The following is a 21407-nucleotide window of genomic DNA, read 5'->3' as shown; positions in this document are numbered from 1 at the left end:
CTGCTTGGGTGGTGGGGATGAGTGGAGTTCCCACTTAAAAGAGGGTTGAGGGGCTTAGGAGCTCTGGGGGTGTGCATCACGTTTATGGGCATATAGTCTGAATCATGGTGTGTTGCAGGCACAGAATTCTCTGTGCATTGGGTGTGTGAATCATCAGGCTGGCTTTCCTGTGTGTAACACTTAGTCATTCATTTAATATGTATTATCGAGTATCTACTAAGTGCCAGGCACTGTTCTAGGTACTTGTGATACATCAATAGACAAAATAAGCAAAGAGCCCAGTTGTGATTAATGATGCTTACATTGAGGGAAGGGACTTGGACATAAATATAATAAGTATAGAATACATAAGTTAGAAAGTGCAGCCAGGTGTGGCTGCGCATACCTGTAATCCCAGCACTTTGGGAGGCAAGGCAGGATGATCTCTTGAGGCCAGGAGTTTGAGACCAGCCTGGGCCACCTAGCAAGACTCCATCTCTACAAAAAATTAAAATTTAGCTGGGCATGGTTGTGTGCACCTGTAGACCTACCTACTTGGGAGGCTGAAGCAAGAGGATGGCCTGAGCCCAGGAGTTTGAGACTGCCGTGAGCCATGATCCCGACGCTATACTCTAGCCTGGGCAACAAAGCAAGTCCTTGTCTTAAAAAAAAAATTCATAAAAAATAAAAAAGTGCAAAAATAGAGCAAGAAAAAGATAGAGCAAGATGAGGGGTTGGGTTGCAATATATATATATATTTAAATTGTAGAGACAGGGCTCTCTGTCTTTTGCACAGGCTGGTCTTGAACTCATGGGCTCAAGCGATCAGCCCGCCTCGGCCTCCCAAAGTGCTGGGATTACAGGCGTTATATACCGCACCCTGCCTGGTTGCAATTTTAAACAGGGGTGTCAGGATAAGACCCATTGCAAAGGTGGATTTTGAGCTAATGCCTCCAGGGGGCGACAGAGCTGGCCATGAGGCTGTCTAGAGGAAGGGTCTTCCAGGCAGAGAACAACGTGACTGACATTTTGAGGGAACGGCAGGGAGAAAAGAGGGCGATAAGTAAGAAATTTGCGGGAGAGAGGTCGGTGAGATTAGGGAGCTGTCCAATGGTTTTACGCCGACCTCGTGCGTACACCTTAGGGTGTGTCTCCCCGTCCATTTTTACCTCGATGCTGTCAGCGTGCATCACTGGGCATGTCCAGGTGTGCACCATTCCCCCGGGCACCAGGATGTCCCTTAGGGCGTCCGTGCACTGGTGTGTGTCCTAGAAATAGTCACGTCCCTCGGCCTGAGCGCCCCTGCACCCAAGCCTGCCCACCGCGCGGAACACCCGCAAACTACGGTCCGGGCTCTGCCGACCCCGGCCGACCGGAGCCGCGGGGTCACGTGACCGCCCGCGGCTCTGTGAGCCCCGAGCTTTCCAGACGCCGGCTCCGCTCTGCGCATGCGCTCTGGTCGTAGCTGGCCTCATGTGGCTGCTGCTGCCGCCGGAGGGCGCCCTGGGCGAGGAGCTGCAGGTGCCGCAGCAGTCCATGGCCGCCGGCTGAACTTAGGCTGGATCAAGAAGTACGTGGGGAGGCTCTTCAACAGCAGGTGAGCCGGCGGAGGGCGCGAGGGAGGGAGGGAGGACGGCGGAGGGTGCTGGGGGACACGGACGCCGCCGGACACACCCACGCGCATCGCGGCCCAAGCTGGGCTCGGGGAGCGGCCTCATGACCGCTGCAAAGACGTGTTCTCAGCTCGAAGAAATCTAAAAACCACAGGAAAATTGCGAACGCCACGAACACCTCCCCACCGAAAGCTACGAAACCCCCTCCATGGACCACCACGAAACCCCAGTGGCTGAACACCTCGGAACCCCGACCACCAACCTCCTCCCGAGGCCCCAGGTAGGACAGCCTGTATACTCGGCACCGAATCAGGGGCCTCGCGACTGGGGGCTGCTTGGGTGGGAGCGAGAGGAAGCCCTCGGGGGCGGGCGTGCGGGGAGATACTGGCGCCCTGGGACTTCCTTCTGGCCTCCAGACGCCTGACCCCCTACCAGCCCCTTTATATTGAGAGGGGCCTCAACTCCTCCTCATCCCCTCAATGAAAACAATAAAGACAAATCTCTGTTGCTTCAGTGACTTCTGTGGGCCGGGGAGGGACCAGTTCTTCGACAGGGAAGGGGAACCCTGGAGTTCCTGCTGTGGGAGAAAAGGACCTCAGCTGTGGGGTGGAGGGGTCCTCCCCTCGCTCCCCAGCAACCTTCTCCCAGCAGGGTTGGCGGGAGGTGGTTGTGGGGGAGGGGACTCCAATGCAGAGGGAGAGGGAGGGCAAAGGTGAGAGAAGCTGGAACCTTAAAGGAGGGCTTCAGCTCGACACACCCGCAGTCCTACCTCGCCCAGGTTTCTACCAAACAGCCCAGCTTGGGCTGTCAGAGTTGGCACAGGAACAAGAAGAGGTGCCTTTGCCCCTCAGCATGCAGAGTATGGGGGGCCGCCTTTGCCTCCTGGACGTCTGAGCCCTTCTAGGGTGAGCAGAGCAGGGGAAGGGGTGGACCTGGCCAGGGCCTGTCCCTGAGAAGCTGGGTGTGAGGGTGGCGCTCTCTCTTCTGGGGGCTCCCATGGCCATCAGAGAGGCTTGGTGGGGGCAGGGCCCTGTGCCCTGATCCTACTCTCACATCCAGGTGTGTCTTCAGGGTGCGAACTCCTGGCCCTAGGAAGTATCCACACCTTTCCCCATTCACACCCCATCCCCTTAAGCTGCCAGCGAAAATGCTGGGACTTCAGGCTCCCTTATTCAGACTCAAACCATTCTCTTGCTGAAGCCATCTCTCTATCCAGACACCCCTTGGATTTAAGAATCAACCTGAGAGGCCGGGCGCGGTGGCTCAAGCCTGTAATCCCAGCACTTTGGGAGGCCGAGACGGGCGGATCACGAGGTCAGGAGATCGAGACCATCCTGGCTAACACAATGAAACCCCGTCTCCACTAAAAATACAAAAAAACAATTAGCCGGGCGTGGTGGCGGCGCCTGTAGTCCCAGCTACTCGGGAGGCTGAGGCAGGAGAATGGCGGGAACCCGGGAGGCGGAGCTTGCAGTGAGCCGAGATCGCGCCACTGCACTCCAGCCTGGGCGACAGAGCGAGACTCCGCCTCAAAAAAAAAAAAAAAAAAAAAAGAATCAACCTGAGGTCGGGCACGGTGGCTCACACCTGTAATCCCAGCACTTTGGGAGGCTGAGGTGAGCAGATCATTTGAGCTCAGGAGTTTGAGACCAGGCTGGGGAACATAGCAAGACCCTGTCTTTATAAAAATAAAAAAAATTAGCTGAGCATGGTGGCATGTGCCTGTAGTTTCAGCTACTTGGGAGGCTGAGGCAGGAGGATCGCTTGAGCCCAGGAGGTGAAGGCTATGGTGAGCTGTGCTCATGTCACTGCACTCCAACCTGGGTGACAGAACAATACCCTGTATCCAAAGACAAACAAAAAATCAATTTGAGCCAAGCAGCTGCATCCTCTTAAAGCTCTTTGTCTTTTAGGACCTGGTTCTACTTCCAGGTCATTTGCACACACCAGATTGAGTCAGGACTTGAGGGGAAACACAATTGTGGTGTCATTTCCATGGGATCTGTGCAAGGTGCTGAGCCCAGGAAAGTGGACGCCTCATCCTCCAAACGCATAACCCCATCCCTTCAGGCCAAGTGTGTGGGGGAGGTAGGAGAAGCCATTCTAGGAACCAGACACATTCTAGTCCCCTCACTTCTCCCGTGTACACACACGCACACACACGCATGCACGTGTGCTCTGTCCCCACCTATTCAGGATGCCTGAGAAGGGCCAGGAAGACAGGTGCACTGGGACTCCGAGCAGTCCTCCCTGAGGCAGGATCCATGTCCTCGCCCTCCCAGAGCTGGAGTGTGGAATCCACAGATTGGACTCATGGCAGTGGCTGGAACTCTCAGCTAATCTAGCCTCCTCCCCTTCCACAGCAGCTTGAATACCTCCTGTGCCCAGGATTTCACTACCTCTCTGGACAGCCCATTCTCTCCAAATTTCTGGACAGCAGCTCAGGCCCCTGGATGCAGCCGTGACTGCCATAGCACCAGAATTGTGCCTCTGTGCTGGGCTGATCCCCTACCCCCATGCCAAGGATGCCTTCATATCACATTTTGGTGCTCCTGCTGCCTCAGCCACAGGAAAGCACTGGTGCACCTGGGGCAGGGTTGTCATGGGGCTGAGTTGGGAGGGTCTACAGGTGCTGAACTGGGAAGAGTCAAGCTCAAGACTGCCACTTCACAGGTTGCCAAATGACCGTAGAGGAGTCCCTGCCTTCCTCTGGTCATAACTTGTCCCTCTGTGAAGTGGAGAGGATGAGCTGAGTGACTGATGACCCCATGGACGTTCTGGATGATTTACAAGCACAGCCTGCTTTCCCCGTTGCCTCTGCCCTGCCCTCCCCTTTCTCTCCATGCATTTAGCTCTTCCTGGGGCCCTGCACCAGGAGTCCACAGAGACACAGGGATAGACTGTGGCTTTGACTTGCTTTATTGAGCCTGTGCGGGAACAAGGAGCCAGTTTCGGCCAGAGCCAACAGTGCGGAGGGGAGAGCTGGGCTGGCACTGCCCATGGAGTGGTAGGAGGCAGGAGGTAGCGTTACAGTTCCAGCAGGCTGAGCTCCCTGTGAGGACAGGGTGGAACATGGCAGTGTGCGGGGCAGGCCTTGTGCCGTCAGGAGGCCTTAGGCCAGCCCTGGGCTCCTGTTCTCCCTCTTCCACCCCCCACCACACCTTTTTAAGCCCTGATTCAGTCCCACCATCCCCATTTCAGCTCCAGGGAGCTGGACAGACAGGGCAGGGAGTCAAACTCACCTGAGGGCAGCAGCATGGGAGGACCCCACTCTGAGAAGGCCAGCGTGTCCTCTTTGTCTGTTTCCCTATACATGGAAGCCCTGTGCCCAGGTGCCAGCCCACCTGTTTCATATCCGCCGGTAGGCACCCACTTGCCCAGGGCACATGGGCCCAGGCCTGGTCAGCACAGAAGCTCTGTTTCCCCAAGAGTGGCCTGGAAGGGGCTGGGGCTGGAGATGGGGCTTGGGCTGGGGATAAGGTGTGGCCAGGAAAGTGGAGTGGGCCCAGGGTCCCAGGGGCTGGGGTCTCTGTCCCTGTTCATGGCACATGCCTAGGCTTGGTCAGCATATTGATGTATCTGTGGAGCTCAGCTGCATACTGGGCCATCTGCTCTGGCGTGGCATTGCCCCCTGGGTACAATGGCTCCAGCGGGGCTCCCCGGGCACCCAGCAGTGGCTGCAGCAACAGAGCCACACAGGTGGACAGGAGCAGCAGGGAGAGGCAGCAGCGTGCAGCAGCCATCTGGGGAGCAAGCAGAGGGGAGGTGGAGGCAGAAGAGCCTGCGCTGCAGATTTTCCTATGCCCAGGAAGCAGGGCCCATCTAACCCAGCCCCTTAGCCCATCATCCATTTCTCCAAGCCTGGGACAAGAGGGCAGAGAAAAGGGCCACTCTGAGCTGACTGCTCCACCTCCTAGACACTGCCTTGGAGGCATGGAGAGCCCGTCCTGTGAGCAGCCCAGCAGCCAGGTCCTCACAAGTTAGAAAAGTGTAGCAGAGAAAATGGGGACATGAGTCCTGGAGACACATGTTTCATGACATCCAGGGCCTCGTGGCTCGGAGGCAGCAGTAGATAGTGGGAAATAAGGGCACACCAGGTCACCCCCAGGGCGCGGGACACGGAATGAACTGGGGAAGCAAAGGACAGAAATCCATGGCCTTGTGGGTCTGGCCCTCCACTCATCTGTAGAGACAGACATGGGTCCTGGAGAAGACACTGTTGCCCATGTCATCCTGCACAGACCGGCACAGACACTCACACAGGGACACATTCCAGTTCACAGCCACGCACACGAGTGCGCACACACACTTGTCATCAGATGGCTTCTAGCGCCACAGGTCTGTCCAGATGCAGAGCAAGAGCCAAGAAGGACCTTAGACCTTCAAAGGCCCCTGGCCCTGCAAAGCACCAACTCCTTCCCTCCATCCCAGGCCCCAGCCTGGGGGAGTCCTCCAGAGCCCCAAGCAGGCTGAGCCCCACTTACCCAGAGTCAGGAATAAACAGTCACTGGACCAAGCAAGGACAGGTCCCTGCCCTCGGCTGGGCTGCATCATAGCCCTCAGTCCCCTAGAGTCCTCGCCTCGTGTCAGCCTCTCTCACTCCACAGCCCTTACCCACTCCTCCCACTGTCTCCCTGGTACTCCCAACGCCAGTACTGGGGCCAGAGATGGGAGGGGGACAGGGCAGTGCTGGGGGTGCCAGACTAGCAGCATAGTGGATAGAACTGGACCACAGCAAAAGTCTCCTGTGGGCCCCCATCGCTGATACCCCTTCCCTTTGGGCACCAGAGCAGGCTTGGTTCAAGAAAGATGGAGTTCTGGGACTTTAGGATGACTGAAAGGTTTTGGTCACAGGCCTTGGAACTGGCCTTCCCATCTCCCAAGGATCAACCGAAATCAAACGGATTCTCTCGGGACAGAAGATTGAGGCTGCAGCTGGAGCCTCCAGGATGAAGAATGGAAACTCAGGCCATCCTTTGCAGTTTGGAACTAGAACAAGTTGGGAACAGGGAAGGGGCCTCAGGCCCTCAGGCAAGGTGGAAAGGAGTGGGGTGCCAGGTTTGGAGAAAGCTGTTTGGTGGGTACATAGGATACAGAATGAGAACTAATGTGCCTGGGTTCAGGGGAAAGGTGGAGGGGGTGCCAGTTTCTGGGAGCCATCCCAGAGCCCCCATTCCAGGGGAGTGCTAAAAACCAGCATCATTTATAAAGCCTCACCCTTTTTCCAAAGTGCTCCCAGCTCAGTCACCTCACTAAATCCCTACAACAACCCACTTTACAGATTCAGGGTCCAAAGTCTGCTCAGAGATGTCAAGTAACTGGCCCCAGACCACACAGCTAGTCAGTGGGAGATCCGGGGTTTGGAACAAAATCTAACTTCAAAGTCTAACTCCAAACCTGCACTGTATTTTTTTCTAACTGGGAGTGTCAAAGTATTGGCATAATTTCCAACTTTTTTGCTGAGAAACCTGAGGCTCACAGATGTAAAGAGGCTTGCTCAAGATCTCATAGCTACCTAGGTCTCCAATTCTGGCTTAGATTCTCAACCCACTAATCCATCCCCACCAGAATCCCCCGAGTCTCCCCTGCCCAGCGTCTCTTCCCAACCCCAAGTCTCCTTCCCCTGCTCAGGCCAAGGTGGTAACTGACGGTGTCTGAATGACATGGTGACACCCAAGTAGGGAGCAAAGGACTTCTCACTGCTGACGTTCTGCTGTCCCAGATCAGGACACCAAGAAGTTGGTGGGGGGACTGTTGGGGAATAGGGTGCTGGAGGTGAAACTCCAGGGATCTGTTAGGGTGAGCTCAGAGTCAGACAGACCTGGGTCCAAATACTGGCTCTGCCATTGCCTGTCTGAGCCAGGGAATGTAATTTCTTTAGCCTCTCCGGGCTTCACTTTTCCTCTCTGTAAAATGAGCTCATCAAGTCCATCTCAAGATAAGCAGAATAAAGGAAGGCTCAGCGAACATCAGTGTTCTGCCTTGATCTTCTCAATTTTTTTCTTTTCTTTTTTTGAGATGAAGTCTCACTCTGTCACCCAGGCTGGAGTGCAATGGCACGATCTTGGCTGACTGCGACCTCCGCCTCCTGGGTTCAAGCAATTCTCCCAATCAACCTCCTGTGTAGCTGGGATTACAGGCACGTGCCACCACAGCCGACTAACTTTTTATATTTTTGGTAGAGATGGGGTTTCACCATGTTGGCCAGACTGGTCTCGAACTCCTGACCTCAAGTGATCTGCCGGCCTCAGCCTCCCAAAGTGCTGGGATTACAGGCGTGAGCCACTGTGCCTGGCCAATCCTCTTAATTTTGATTTCTGGTAACAAGAAGAGCAGTAATGCTTCACCGGACAACTCACACTCCACAAGGCAAATATGAAAGTCGTTCTGTCTCAGCAAGCCTGGGTCTTTCTCTGGACTGAGGTTTTCCACATGCAAAACAAGGGTGTGAACTGGTGGCTGGTATCAGGCTGGCTTTGAGTTTGGCGGGTAGAGGCTGCAGCTTACCCACATGGGACACCAGGCTCTAACCCTTGTTAAAAGGGTTGGAGCTTCCACAGGACCATGACCTGGAGGGAACTGTTCTGGCTGCTATTCATGTCGGGACCCAGCCCCACCTGACAGACGTGGGTCTAGGGATTGACTCAGATGCCAGGGCCACTTATAGTTCTGTTCTGTCGCAGAGATAAACCTAAGTGCCTAAGAAATAACAGGTACTCCACAAATGTCAGCCAAACTGCAGCTTTCATTTTCTCCTTTACAAACAACGGATTTCTCTTCTGGGTCCTCTCAGAGATGTGGTGACAATCTAGAAGTGGTAGTGGAGGTGCTTTCTATACTGCCTGTCCATGTGTATTAGTCCATTTTTCATACTGCTATAAAAAACTGCCTGAGGCTGGGCGCGGTGGCTCATGCTGTAATCCCAGCACTTTGGGAGGCTGAGGTGGGCAGATCACCTGAGGTCAGGAGTTTGAGACCAGCCTGGCCAACATGGTGAAACCCCGTCTCTACTAAAAATACAACAATTAGCCGAGTGTGGTGGCTTGGGCCTGATGTCCCAGCTACAGGGGTGGCTGAAGCAGGAGAATTGCTTGAACCTGGGAGGCAAAGGTTGCAGTGAGCTGAGAGCACACCACTGCACCCCAGTCTGGGCCTCTGTCTCAAAACAAAAAACTAAAAGAACTACCTGAGATTGGGTAATTTATAAAGGAAAGAGGTTTAATTGACTCACAGTTTGGCATGGCTGGGGAGGCCTCAGGAAACTTACAACCGTAGCAGAAGGCGTCGGGGAAGCAAGGCACTTTCCTCACGTGGTGGCAGGAAGGAGAAGTGCCTATCGAAGCAGGGAAGAACAACTTATGAAATCATCAGATCTCATGAAAACTCACTCACTATCACGAGAACAGCATGGGGAAAACTGCCCCCATGATTCAATGACCTCCACCCGGTCTCTCCCTTGACGCATGGGGACAATGGGGATTGCAATTCAAGATGAGATTTGGGTGGGGACACAAAGCCTAACCATGTCACCATGTCTAGAACACAGCAATGCTCGCTCATATTCATGTGTTCCTATCTGAGGCGTTTGAACCACAGCGACTCCATCTTGAACAGGGGCTGGGTAAAATGAGGCTGAGACCTGCTGGGCTGCATTCCCAGGAAGTTGGGCATTTTTAGTCACAGGATGAGATAGGAGGTTGGCACAAGATACAGGTCACAAGACCCTGCTGATAAAACAAAATGAGGTAAAGAAGCCGGTACAAACATGCAAAAAACGAGGGCGATAAAAGAAAGTGACCTCTGATAATCCTTGCTGTTTTTTTTTTTTTTTTTCATTAAAGATGGCTTCACCATGTTGGCCAGGCTGGTCTCGAACTCCTGGCTTCAAGTGATCTGCCCACCTCGACCTCCTAAAGTTCTGGGATACAGGCGTGAGCATGCCTGGCCTCACTGATCATTATACACGAATTATAATACATTAGCATGCTAAGAGATGCTCCCACCAGTGTCAGACAGTTTACAAATATCATGGCAACATCTGGAAGTTAACTTACATGGTCTAAAAGGAGACAGAAACCTCAGTTTTGGGAAATTCCCACCCTTTTCCTGGAACACTCATGAGTAATCTACCCCTTGTTTATTAGTATATAATCAAGACATAACCATAAAAATAGCCAACCAGCAGCCATGGGGGCTGCTCTGCCTATGGAGTAGCCATTCTTTTGTTTCTTTTCTTTTCTTTTTTTTTTTTTGAGATGGAGTTTCGCTGTTGTAGCCCAGACTGGAGTGCAGTGGTGCAATCCCGGCTCACTGCAACCTCCGCCTCCTGGGCTCAAGCAATTCTCCTGCCTCAGCCTCCCGAGTAGCTGCGATTACAGGCATGTGCCACAAAGCCCAGCTAATTTTGTATTTTTAGTAGAGATGGGATTTCTCCATATTGGTCAGCCTGGCCTTGAACTCTCGACCTCAGGTGATCCACCCACCTCGGCCTCCCAAAGTGCTGGGATTACAGGCATGAGTCACTGCACCTGACCCTCTTTTGTTTCTTTACTTCCCTTTTATTTATTTATTTTGTGAGATGGGGGCTCAGTTTTTTGCCCAGGCTCAAATGATCTGCCTGCCTCGGCCTCCCAAGGTGCTGGGATTACCGGCATGAGCCACTGGGCCTGGCCCTCGTTTCCTTCCTTCTCTAATAAACTTACTTTTCACTCTACTCTGTGGACTCACCCTGAATTCTTTCTTGGAGGAGCTCCAAGAACCCTCTTTTGGGGTCTGGGTCAGGACTCCTTTTCAGTAACTCCCATAGTGCTTGCCACAGAGCCCTGCCCTGAAATCACCAATTCCCGGCCTACAGATGCACTAAATGAATATGATGGTGGTACCTCTTCCCCTGCCCACACCACGCTCTCTGGCACGAGGAGGATGGCCACTGGCAGTGATGGGGATGGAGTAAGTGCTATGAGCCTAGGAGAGGAACACCCCAGAAACACCTGAGGTCACAGAGTGAATGAGGCAGATAAAGGAGCAATGGGAATAGGGCCCCCACATACGTAAACCCAGGGCAGCAGTTTGGCCTGCATTGTGTCCTCCATCACACCCCCGGTCCTTGCTGTCTGACTGCAATCCCGGCTGCTTTCAGTTAATGACCAATGAGTGGTCATTTATTGCACATCTGTTCTGGGCCTGGTGGGGGCAGTGGGGGCAGCAGGTGGAGATGAGGAAGCAAGAGTTCTGCAAGGAAGTCCAAGCTGCATGAGGAGCCGGAGCCGGGGGATGGCTTGCTTTTTTTTTTTTTTCGAGACAGGCTTTTACTCTGTCACCCAGGCTGGAGTGCAGTGGCATGATCATGTTCACTATAGCCTCTGCCTCCTGGCTCAAGGGATCCTCCCATCTCAGCTTCCCAAGTAGCTGGGATCACAAGTGTGTGCCACCACACCACACCACAATTTTTTTTTTTTTTTTTTTTTTTTTATTTTGTGTAGAGACGGGCTCGAGTGATCCACCGGCCTCAGCATCCCAAGGTGCTAGAATTCAAGAGTGAGTCACTGCACCTGGCCAAGACGGTTTTTTGTTTTTGAGTTTTTTTTCCTTTTTCTTTTTTTTTTTTTTGAGACAGAGTCTCACTCTGTCACCTAGGCTGGAGTGCAGTGGCACAATCTCGGCTCACTGCGAACTCTGCCTCCTGGGTTCAAGTGATTCTCCTGTCTCAGTCTCAATGAAGAGATAGGACCAATGACTTCTAGATGACATCCAAAGGACATCATGTTTCTAGCGGATAATGCTAGGTGCCCAAATATCCACGTTCTCCTTTCATCATCAGAGAGCTTGAGATGGTACATATGTAGGTTTGCTATATAACAAAAAAAGTCCATTTATAAATAAAAATGTTTTTAAACAAAGAGCTGGAGATGGGCACACAGACACTCAGCTAAAGACATCTCGTAGGTTGTCCTTGCAGCTAAGTGGGGCCATGAGACTAGGCTTTAACCAATAGGCTGAAAGTTAAAGTGATTTCTGCCTTTTGGTTTTTAGGAATGGATGTGCCTGCCTGTGGCAGATTATATTTTTCAAAGATGACCACAAAAATATCTCCTATCTCATGTGTGATTCTACAGTGGGGCCTATGTCCCCTCTTCTTGAATATGTGTGCACTTGTGATTGCTCTGACGAACAGAGTATGGGGTATGATGCCATGTGACTTCTGAGGCTGGGTCACAAAAAGCAATTGTTATGAGTTAAATTGCATGCCCCCGCCCCCCGCCAAATTCATATGATGCAGTTTTAACTCCTACTACCTCAGAATGTGTCCTTATTTAGAAAGAGAATCACTGCAGATCTAATTAGTTAAGATAAGGTCATTCTACAGTGTGTGAGCTCCTGATCCCGTAGGACTGGTCTCCTTATAAAAAGGGTAATTTGGGTACAGAAACAGACATGCATAGAGGGAAGACGATGTGAAGAGACACAGCTCAGACACCTATCTTCAAGGCAAGGAGAGAGGCCTGGAATAGATCAGAAGGAATCAACCCTGGCAACACCTTCATTTCAGACGGCTAGCCTCCAGAACTGTCGTTTAAACACCCAGTCTGGGATTCTTTGTTATGGCAGCCCTAGCAAACTAAATAGCAATGCCACCTTCATCCAATTCTCTGGAAATAAGCAGGAAGCCAGTTATCATGTAAATCCAACTACCCCAAGAATATCATGCTGGAGAACCCACATGTAGGTACGACGGTCAGCAGCCATGGCTGAACTCAACAACCAGCACCAGCATGGGAGTGAGCCTTCTCAGGCATCAGCGCGGTGGATCATTTAGATAACTGCAGATCTGCCAACCTCTGATTGTATTCGCATGTGAGACTCAAAGTGAGAACTGCTGAGGTGAGCGCTTCCTGTTCCTGACCCACAAACTCATGAGTGACATACAATGGTTGTTTGAGGCTGCCAAGTTTTAGGGTAACTTATTATACAACATAGGAACCGGAGCACCTGCCCTCTCCCTTCTCCCACTTGCCACTGGCTGGAACCCAGATGAGATCATGGCGGGCTGTCTTCAGTCCTGTAAATGACGTAGATGAGGGCATGGTGAAGCCACAAATGAGGAGCCTGGGCTTTTGGATGCCTTCATAGAGCAGAGCTGCCAGCTCCCCAGATGTCACTTGCATTTCAGGTAAGAGAAATAAATTTCCATCCTGTTTAAGTCACTGTTAATTCCATCTGTTTTTTTTTTTAAACCAAATCAATATCCTAGTAATATCGTATATGTAAAATGAACAGCTCAGCGTCTAGAATATAAATAAGTGCTTTTTGGAAAGGTAGTTATTGCTATTTCATTATTATTATACTAATAGTAGTTATTAATATTATTACCCTAAACTGCTCAACACTCCTCAAAATGAACATGAGGAGGACCCATGTCACTGATGGTCAATGAGACACGTCCAGCTGCGCAGAAATTGTCTGCGGTCAAGCGTAATTCATACCAGGTCTCTCTTCCATCCACCTTAAACTGAATACAGCTTTCCCAGGCAGACCAATAGATAGGGGATCACGGACACCAACACACAGACACGTCATCCCACTCCCCACCCCCACAATGAGCTGAAGCTCCGGGTAGCCACTGTGTGCTCCCATCCCACCTGTACTATCTCAGGAGAGAAGACAGGCAGCAAAATGGGATGGAAAGTGGGTCTAAGATAATGAGTGGGGAGAGGCAGCCAGAGAAACTAACTCCCTCCCCAGGAAATCAGGCAAGGCTTCTGGGAGGAGGTGACCACTATCCTGAGAGTATCTTCCAGGCTGAAGAGAGGGAAAGGGCTCTCTGCAAGCAGGGAGAGTGGCATGGGCAAAGGCATGGAGCATCAGAATCCACACAGCCACTGACCGACACCTGCCTCCTCAGCCTCACCCTTTCAGCTCTACCTCCAGGGAGGCTGGAGGGCAGCACAGGGAAGGGTGGGTGTCAGAGCCCTGTGGCCCCCTGGGGACCTGTGTCCAAGCAGGGACCTACTCTGCAGCTACGGCAGAGTCAGCTTTAGAGTCTTCTATTCTTCCAGAGCCATGGAACTGCAAACAGTACTTCAAAATCCTGGTCCACGCAGGGATGCCTGCAGTCTTCCTGTCCTTTTTACCCTCTCTGGGTCAAAGGCTTTGGCCTCAACCTGATTCTCCCCCTCATCTCCTAGTCCCCTGCCAGATTTGGGTAGGTCTTGCTGAACTAGAAGCCCAGGAGACATCCCATAGATACAGGAGGCTGCATGTGAGGAAGGAGACATAGGCCTTTCCTTCCTGAGGCCCCAGGAGGGAGACAGGACACAGAGACATAGACAAAACTCTCAGTGAATAGAGCAGAGGCCCTGAGAGCTGGGCAGCCAGAGAGGCAGGAAGAGTGCAATTGGGCAATCGAGGCAAGCTTCTTGGAGGAAAGGGGCAGGGAAGGGTGGATGTCAGGGAAGATCACCCTATAGGCAGACTCTGGAATCGGTGCAGAAGGGTGAGTTTAAACATCCACAGCGCCTTTAGGTTTCAGTATCTAGTCCAGGGGAGGTGGGGGCGGTACATGGGAGGGTGTCCCTATGGCCTTGTCACTAGGAAAGCACAGTTCGTGACTTATCCACTGAGTGTGAATTCAATGAGATGAGAAAGGGCAGTTTTTTAGCGATCGGGCAGCCTCCACATTCCCCATTGCTGCTCTGCTCGGGGAAGGGGGACGGTAGAAATTACCTGCCTCTCCCGCCAGCACACACACACGGCTCTTCCTCCACAGCCCCATCTTGGACCACGCCACCGCCAGCCACTCCAGTCCTGGGCGCTACTAATACAGCTCCTAGGGAAGCGCCCCAAGGTCTTGGTGCCCGGCCCAGCCCCAGCCGTCCTTGGTTTCACGGGGTTGGGTGCGGGAGGGACAGCCGTGTCCCCATCTACTCTGCTAGGCTGCCTAGCAGGCTCCTGTCCACGCTCCCTGCCCCTTCTTCCAGAACCCCATCCATCCCTGCCCCAACTCAACTAGAGTTCCTTCCACAGCAGTCCCTGGTCTGGGCGCTATCCAGCCCCAGGCTGGGTGGTCGAGTCTTCCTTGGGCTCCCAGCAGAGGGAACCCCCGCTCCCGCCCCAGCCTCTATCCGAGTCGGTTTTCGCTCCTCTGGTCCCCACGCCTCCACCCTCCACTTCCACGAGACCTCCACGAAGGGAAAGGAAAGGAAATACAAAGGCACACATTCCGTTTCTGTGGAATTCGCTCTTTATTTTGGGACCAGGGAAGGACCACACACAGCCCTGCAGCTCAAGAGGCGAGGGCACCGAGACGCAGGACTGCGGTACCCGATCCCTGCCCAGATGCCGTCGGGAGGCGGAATCCGGGTTTCCGGGGTCGGGAGTGAACATGCAAATGAGGTGGGCGTGGTCTGCAGATCTCCCAGGAGGCCTCGGGGGTCCTCACCACAGGTCTGCGCCTCCGGCCTGCGGGAGTGAAGGGAAAGGAATCCGATCTGGGGAGGCGAGCCTGGGAGACGTCGTAAGTGATGTACCAGGGTGGGGCCAGACCGCACTCTCGGAGGCAGGATGTTATGTGACTTGACGGGGGCGCTTTTACTGCGACCTGCCCGGCCGGTCCTCGCCGTCTGGGAAGAACGTTTTGGAGAGGCGTGTGTCCGGGCTGTCTTCCCATGCCTGGGGGCGGGGCCTGGAAGGGCGTGGTCAGATCTGACCACGCCCCCGGTGGAGAGGGGCCGCAGGGGGAGAGCCCCAGGGGTCCCGCTCGGCCCACCCCGCGCCTGCGCTCACCACGGCCGGGTGACCAGGTTGAGGTAGTGGCTCAGGGAGGCGTAGTAGCGGCTCAGCTCCTCCAGGGAGGCGTCTTCGCCGGGAGCCTCGGGTTTGATGGGGTGGGCCTCGACCAGCGCCCCCAGGTAGACGAGCAGGGCCAAAAGCACTGTGGCCATGGTAGGCCACGACCTGCGCACCGACACCATCTGGGAAGGTGACGTTGGGGTGTGGGTCGTTCTGAGCTTCGATCCTCCACGGCAGGAGGCTGCGGCTGCCGTCGGGGCCGCGCTCCGGCGCTCTCCCTGGGGCTGGTAGCGGATCAAGGTTCAGCAACCAGCTTGCCGTGTGTTCTCCGGCACTGCACCGTCTCCTGCCTCAGTTTCCTAATCTGTCAGAGGGACATAAGCCCTGCCTGACATAAACCGCCCCCGCACCGCTGCTGCCAGAGAGGTAAATTAGAGAAGAGGGTTGTGCTGGCAACGGGATTCCCGGGGACTCCCGGGCCTCCTTCCCACCTCCAATGGCCCCCTCCAATCCAGTTTCCCACCACTCACCCCCAGCTTCCACCATTCCAGCCTTAGTTTCCCCACAAAACAGCCTGGATTTCCTGGTACCAGACCATGCTTGAGCCCCCAGCCGCTCACAGCGACAGCTTATGAAGCAGATGAGCAGGAGGTAGAAGGCGAGGGAAGTTTCAAGGGCTGCACTGGGTCAGGTCAAGCTGAGTCCTCCTCTGCTCAGGGCTTTCCTTTCCGGGCTTATATCCGCTCCTGGAAAGGAAAAGGAGTCCCACGGGGAGGGAGACCCAGCAGGCGGTGAGCCCTTCTTCTTCCTTCCAGTCTCGCCAGATCGCTGAGCTTACACCCAGCCAGTGTGTGACGTCTCCACCTCACAGGAGCTGAGGGGGCAGCTGCCATGCTCAAATTTGGGGTCCCACTGGATGGGGTACCTAGCCTAAATCCTGTGTTCAGCCCACAGCCCCCCCCTCCCCGCGCCCCCAGGGGGCAGGTCTAGCCTCCTGAGGAAGTGAAGTGGTTGGACCTAGACTCCTGGGGCAGCCCCTAGGACCAGGGATGAGATTCTGTCTTCCTTAGCCTGTTCGCGGGTGGGAGTGGAGGGTGGGAGGGTGGACACATTTCCTCCAGCCTGTGGGATCTGTGACCACTCTTTCCAAAACACAATCATTTTCAGCCTCTGCTCAGTAATACCTTGGAGAAGGGCTTAGGAGTGACAGGACCTCTGGGGGAAAGTCTTTCTCCTGGAGGCAGGGGTGGGAGCACCTGACCTTGGCTCCTGACCTGTAGTTTATGGTATCCTGGGGGAGAGACCTCTCTGAACACTCCATTATATTCTCTCTCCATTAAAGAGTTGGGGAAAGAGGCAGGAGGAGGCAGAAGCCAGTCCCCCCACCAGAAGCAGCTGAGTCGGCTACCTGTGCATCCAGCCTGGCACACAAAGACCCCGGTCCAGCCATGTGTGGCATAGAGCCCCCTCCCCAGGCAATGTCCCCACCCCTATGCAGGTGTCAATCAGGGTACTGGTGACTTCTGGGCCTGAGTGATGCCAAGGCTTCCCAAGCACATGCCACTGTCCCCAGCCCATGGCAGTCTCCACTGGCCACTGAAGCCCAGATCTTTTGAAGGAAAGGACTCATGTTTATTAAGCACCTACTGTGCACTAGGTAGTACATAATTTCAGACATCACAAAACAATGAGCTGAGTTTATCTCCATTTTCCAGATGAGGAAACTGAATCCCTGATGGAGCAGCCAAAGTCACCCATGATTCAAACAGGAAAAGGAGGGTGAGGCAGACCCCAGGAAGAGGACCTCTCAATTGTGAGGGGCAGAAAGGCTCAGCACCCGGAGTAGCCATGTGGTGCAGGAGGCAGGCCTGGGAGCAGGGACCCGAAGGCTATGTCTGGGGCCCACCACCCACTACGAGAGGCTGAGTAGGGGAAGGGCCTCCAGACTGCCAACCCCCTCAAACCCACCTGCCCGGTAGGAGAGAGGGCTGTGGGAAGGTCTCTCCATAAAGCCCTTCCAGCTTCCTCTCCCTGGCCTGGCCAGACTTCCAATACTTCCAGATGTCCCATCAGCCTATGGGGGCTGAAGGGGCCAACTTGTCCAGGTCGCTCGTTCTGAGCCAGCCCCTCCAGCCCCAGGACAGATGGCTGTGGGTGCTATTTTTAGAGCTCTCCTGAGGGGGAGAGTTCAGGGCTCTCTCAGTCACCCTTTTATGGGTTCAATCATGGGCATTCTCTGCAAATGGCTCCTTATCAGTCAGTCAGGCCCCATGGGACTCCACATCCCAGGAAACACCAGGGCGCCCTGCTGAGCATGGAGGTGGAAGAGGACACCAGGACAGGGGATATAGATCCTACCTTTGGAGGAAGGAGAAAAATCATTCTTCTTAGGGACTCCTCATCCAGGGGGTAAGGCACAGCCCTGTCCTTCAAGAACCCGTCTCAAAGGAGAGACATGGCCGTACCATGGGGGATCCTCAATCTGAGGGGTTCCCAGAACACAGATACAGAGAGACAAACAGAGAGACAGCTGTTGTCCTGTTTGGAGGGTGACAGCAGAAATCAAAGAATTCCACTCCTCCATGGAAAGACAAAAGACAGGTGCGCACCCTAGGATGGAGGGAGCAGTGGGAGCTGGTTAGGACATCTGTGATCCCAGGAGTCAGGGCCTACAGAAGGACCCTGCAGGCTAACAGGGGCAAGGATACCAGAGAGTAGGGGGCTGTTTGCTCTTCTGACCCTGCGGCACTAACCATGGTGGTGATAGGGGGTTTCTAGTGCACTGATTCTGGGCAGAGAGATGGAGCCTGTGAGATGCCCACAGGGAATCTGACATCCCTGGAACCCCGTCATGTCTTTGGGGAATATGGGGTCCAAGGACAGATGGGAAGAGAGGAGAGACATTATAGAAGCTAAAGGGCATGGGATGGCTTGAATTTAGGCTACAACCTCTGAAGAAGTCACTTCCTCATTTATAGCCAAAGTAAATGGGTGCCTGGGTAGTCTCAGTGTGGACCAGAAGCCAGCCTCACACATCCCTCCAAGCTCTCCCTATCCATCATACCCCCATCCTCCAATTTAACTCCCCAATTATAGGGCAAGCCGATTGGTTCATTAATCACCGCCTCCTCATCGGAGAGCTTGTTAACTTGCTGATTAGCGGGGAGTGTGTCTCCGCCCTCTATCAATGGGCTTGGCTACCTCCATCCACACACCTACACCCATCATTGATGCATGACTCAGTGGCCATGAGACGTGTCTGGGCAGAAAGTTCAGAAACAATTGTTTTTGTAGATGTTTGAGACCAGGGCCTGCCTCCAACTTGTCCTTGAAGGGTAGGGGACAGAATCACTAGGACTTCCTTGGCCCCATTCTCAGAGCACCGGGCAAGGCCACCCTAAGTCAGGGAGACCATGGACCTGGACCCCAGCCAACAATTCCCCTTGTCTGGTGGGCTCAAGGGCCACTCATCAAGAGGGTGTGGCCTCTGCCATTCATCCCTAGAGGTTTAGAATTCTGCACCCCATCACCCACCTGCCCGTACCCACTCCCCACACATAAGGCCTCTCTGATCATTGTGCACTGTGCAGCACTGGCCCACTGCCCTTCCACCTGCAGGCATTTCCTCAGGCCCAGGGTCCTGCAGACAGCAGGTTATTATAGAGCAAGAATAATTCCATCCTCATTCAACAAGCACTTAGGAAGTCCCTGCTGTGTGCCAGGCACTCATCTAGGGACTGGGATAGGGCAGTGAACAAACAGGCAAAACAAAACCCTTGCCCTAATAGAGCTCACATTCTAGTGACATAGAAATAGAAAATAAATCAATAAGCATGGAGGCTGGGCGCGGTGGCTCACGCCTATAATCCCAGCACTTTGGGAGGCTGAGGCAGGTGGATCACCTGAGGTCGGGAGTTCGAGACGAGCCTAACCAACATGGTGAAATCCCGTCTCTACTAAAATACAAAAAGTAGCCAAGTGTGGTGTCTCATACCTGTGATCCCAGCTACTCGGGAGGCTGAGGCAGAATTGCTTGAACCTGGGAGGCGGAGGTTGCAGTGAGCTGAGATGGTGCCACTGCATTCCAGCCTGGGTGACAAAGTGAGATTCTCTCTCAAATAAATAAATAAACAAATAAATAAGCATGGAATATGTCCGATAAGTGCTATAGAGAAAAATCAGAGCCGGGTATAGTGGCTCATGTCTGTAATCCCAGTGCTCTGGTAGACCAAGGTGGGAGGGTCACTTGAGCCCAGGAAGGAAGTGACGAAGCAAACCATGAAGCTACCTTAGGAAGAGTGGGAAATAGGTTTGGGAAACAGTGATGCCAAGAAGGAAGGAATTTTCACTTTTTGTGGTAGGCGTTCTCATAGGAGCCCTCCCTCTTACCTGAAGCTTCTGCAAAACGCAGTAACAGATACCTGTGGCATGGTGCGCGCCCAAGGCTCAGGCTTCGCTCTAGAACAGAGGTAGGCAAACTCTTTCTGTAAAGGGCCAGATAGTAAATATTTTAGGCTCTGTGCTCCAGACAGTCTTTGTTGACACTGTTAGGCTCAGCCATGGTAGCTTGAAAGCAGCCACTGAATACACCAAAAAAAAGAATGGACGTGGTAGTGCTTCAGTAAATCTTTTTTTTTTTTTTTTTTTTTGAGACGGAGTCTCGCTTTGTCGCCCAGGCTGGAGTGCAGTGGCCGGATCTCAGCTCACTGCAAGCTCCGCCTCCCGGGTTTACGCCATTCTCCTGCCTCAGCCTCCCGAGTAGCTGGGACTACAGGCGCCCACCACCTCACCCGGCTAGTTTTTTTTGTATTTTTAGTAGAGACGGGGTTTCACCATATTAGCCAGGATGGTCTCGATCTCCTGACCTCGTGATCCGCCCATCTCGGCCTCCCAAAGTGCTGGGATTACAGGCTTGAGCCACCGCGCCCGGCCACCTCAGTAAATCTTTACTTACAGACATTAAAGTTTGAATTTCATATAATTTTCATGGCATAAATTTTTTTTTAAAGTTTTTTTCAACCACTTACAGATTCAACCACTTTAAAAAGTCATTCTTTTATTATTATTGAGCTCAAGGGATCCTCTGGCCTCAGCCACCCAAAATGCTGAGATTATAGCCATGAGCCACTGTGCCTGGCCGAAAAGGCATTTTTTTTTTTTTTTTTTTTTGAGACAATCTCACTCTGTCGCCCAGGCTGGAGTGCAGTGTTGTGATCTCAGCTCACTGCAACCTCCCTTTCCCGGGTTCAAGGGATTCTCCTGTCTCAACCTCCTAAGTAGCTGGGACTATGGGTGCACCCCACCACGCTCGGTTAATTTTTGTATTTTTGTAGAGACGGGGTTTCACCATGTTGGCCAGGCTGGCCTCGAACTCCTGACTTCAAGCAATCTGCCTGCCTTGGCTTCCCAAAGTGCTGGGATTACAGGTGTGAGCCACCGCATCCAGCCCCTAAAAGACATTTTTAACCCACAGGATGTATAAAAACAGGCCCACAGGGCCATAGTTTGCCAACCCCTGGTCTAGAAAAGCAAGAACTCAGCTACCTCTGCTCTGGGTTGAGTAGTCTGTTTACCAAGAGTTGATTGGGTGTGTCCCTAGCCTGTTTATGCCAGGTGTATTGTCATTGTAATCATATAATGGAATTAAATATTACATAAACTGATGAGATATGAGTGTATGAAGAATTGTTTCCTTGCAAATGACATTAAATGCTTTGGAAGTAATACACAAAGATTTGCTGACATGTTGAATTAGATGTGAAGGATAAACTATTCAGAGAAAATCCTAAAAATCTAGAAGTGTTCTACATCAGATTGCTTCACAAGTGTCTTTAAGTTTAAATAAATTGAAAATAATAGGTGATTAATTACAGGATTGTGGGTGTGATTTATGCAAGAAAGTCAAAGGGGGATTTGAGTCAAGATACCCAAAGAAAAACTAGTGCCTGAATATGAATTTTGTATACATGTCTGTTTTTATGATTGCCCACTTGAACTGACTTTTTCAAAAGACTGGTCAATGACTCA

The 21407-nt window shown here is 52.9% G+C and overlaps 1 protein-coding gene and 1 long non-coding RNA gene across 2 annotated transcripts; one reads left to right on the top strand and one right to left on the bottom strand.

Moving 5' to 3' along the window:
- Positions 1–1457: 1457 nt before the first annotated feature.
- On the top strand, positions 1458–2091 carry LOC144335202 (uncharacterized). Its single transcript, XR_013405847.1, has 2 exons — positions 1458–1576; positions 1723–2091. It is a non-coding gene; the product is annotated as an uncharacterized LOC144335202 (long non-coding RNA).
- Positions 2092–14825: 12734 nt separating this feature from the next.
- On the bottom strand, positions 14826–15698 carry LOC144335383 (peptide YY-like). The gene is made up of 2 exons (XM_077970585.1): positions 15375–15698; positions 14826–15050 (listed from the first exon to the last, which is right to left on the bottom strand). The coding sequence occupies exons 1-2, from the start codon at positions 15560–15562 to the stop codon at positions 14834–14836; spliced, it is 405 nt and encodes a 134-aa protein (XP_077826711.1). The 5' UTR covers positions 15563–15698; the 3' UTR covers positions 14826–14833.
- Between the last annotated feature and the right edge of the window lie 5709 nt (positions 15699–21407).

This window comes from Macaca mulatta, chromosome 16 (genome assembly GCF_049350105.2).
Source record: "Macaca mulatta isolate MMU2019108-1 chromosome 16, T2T-MMU8v2.0, whole genome shotgun sequence".
Classification (NCBI taxonomy): domain Eukaryota; kingdom Metazoa; phylum Chordata; class Mammalia; order Primates; family Cercopithecidae; genus Macaca; species Macaca mulatta.
The sequence above is the reverse complement of the archived record's forward strand: the minus strand, read 5'-3'. Positions and strand labels throughout refer to the sequence as shown.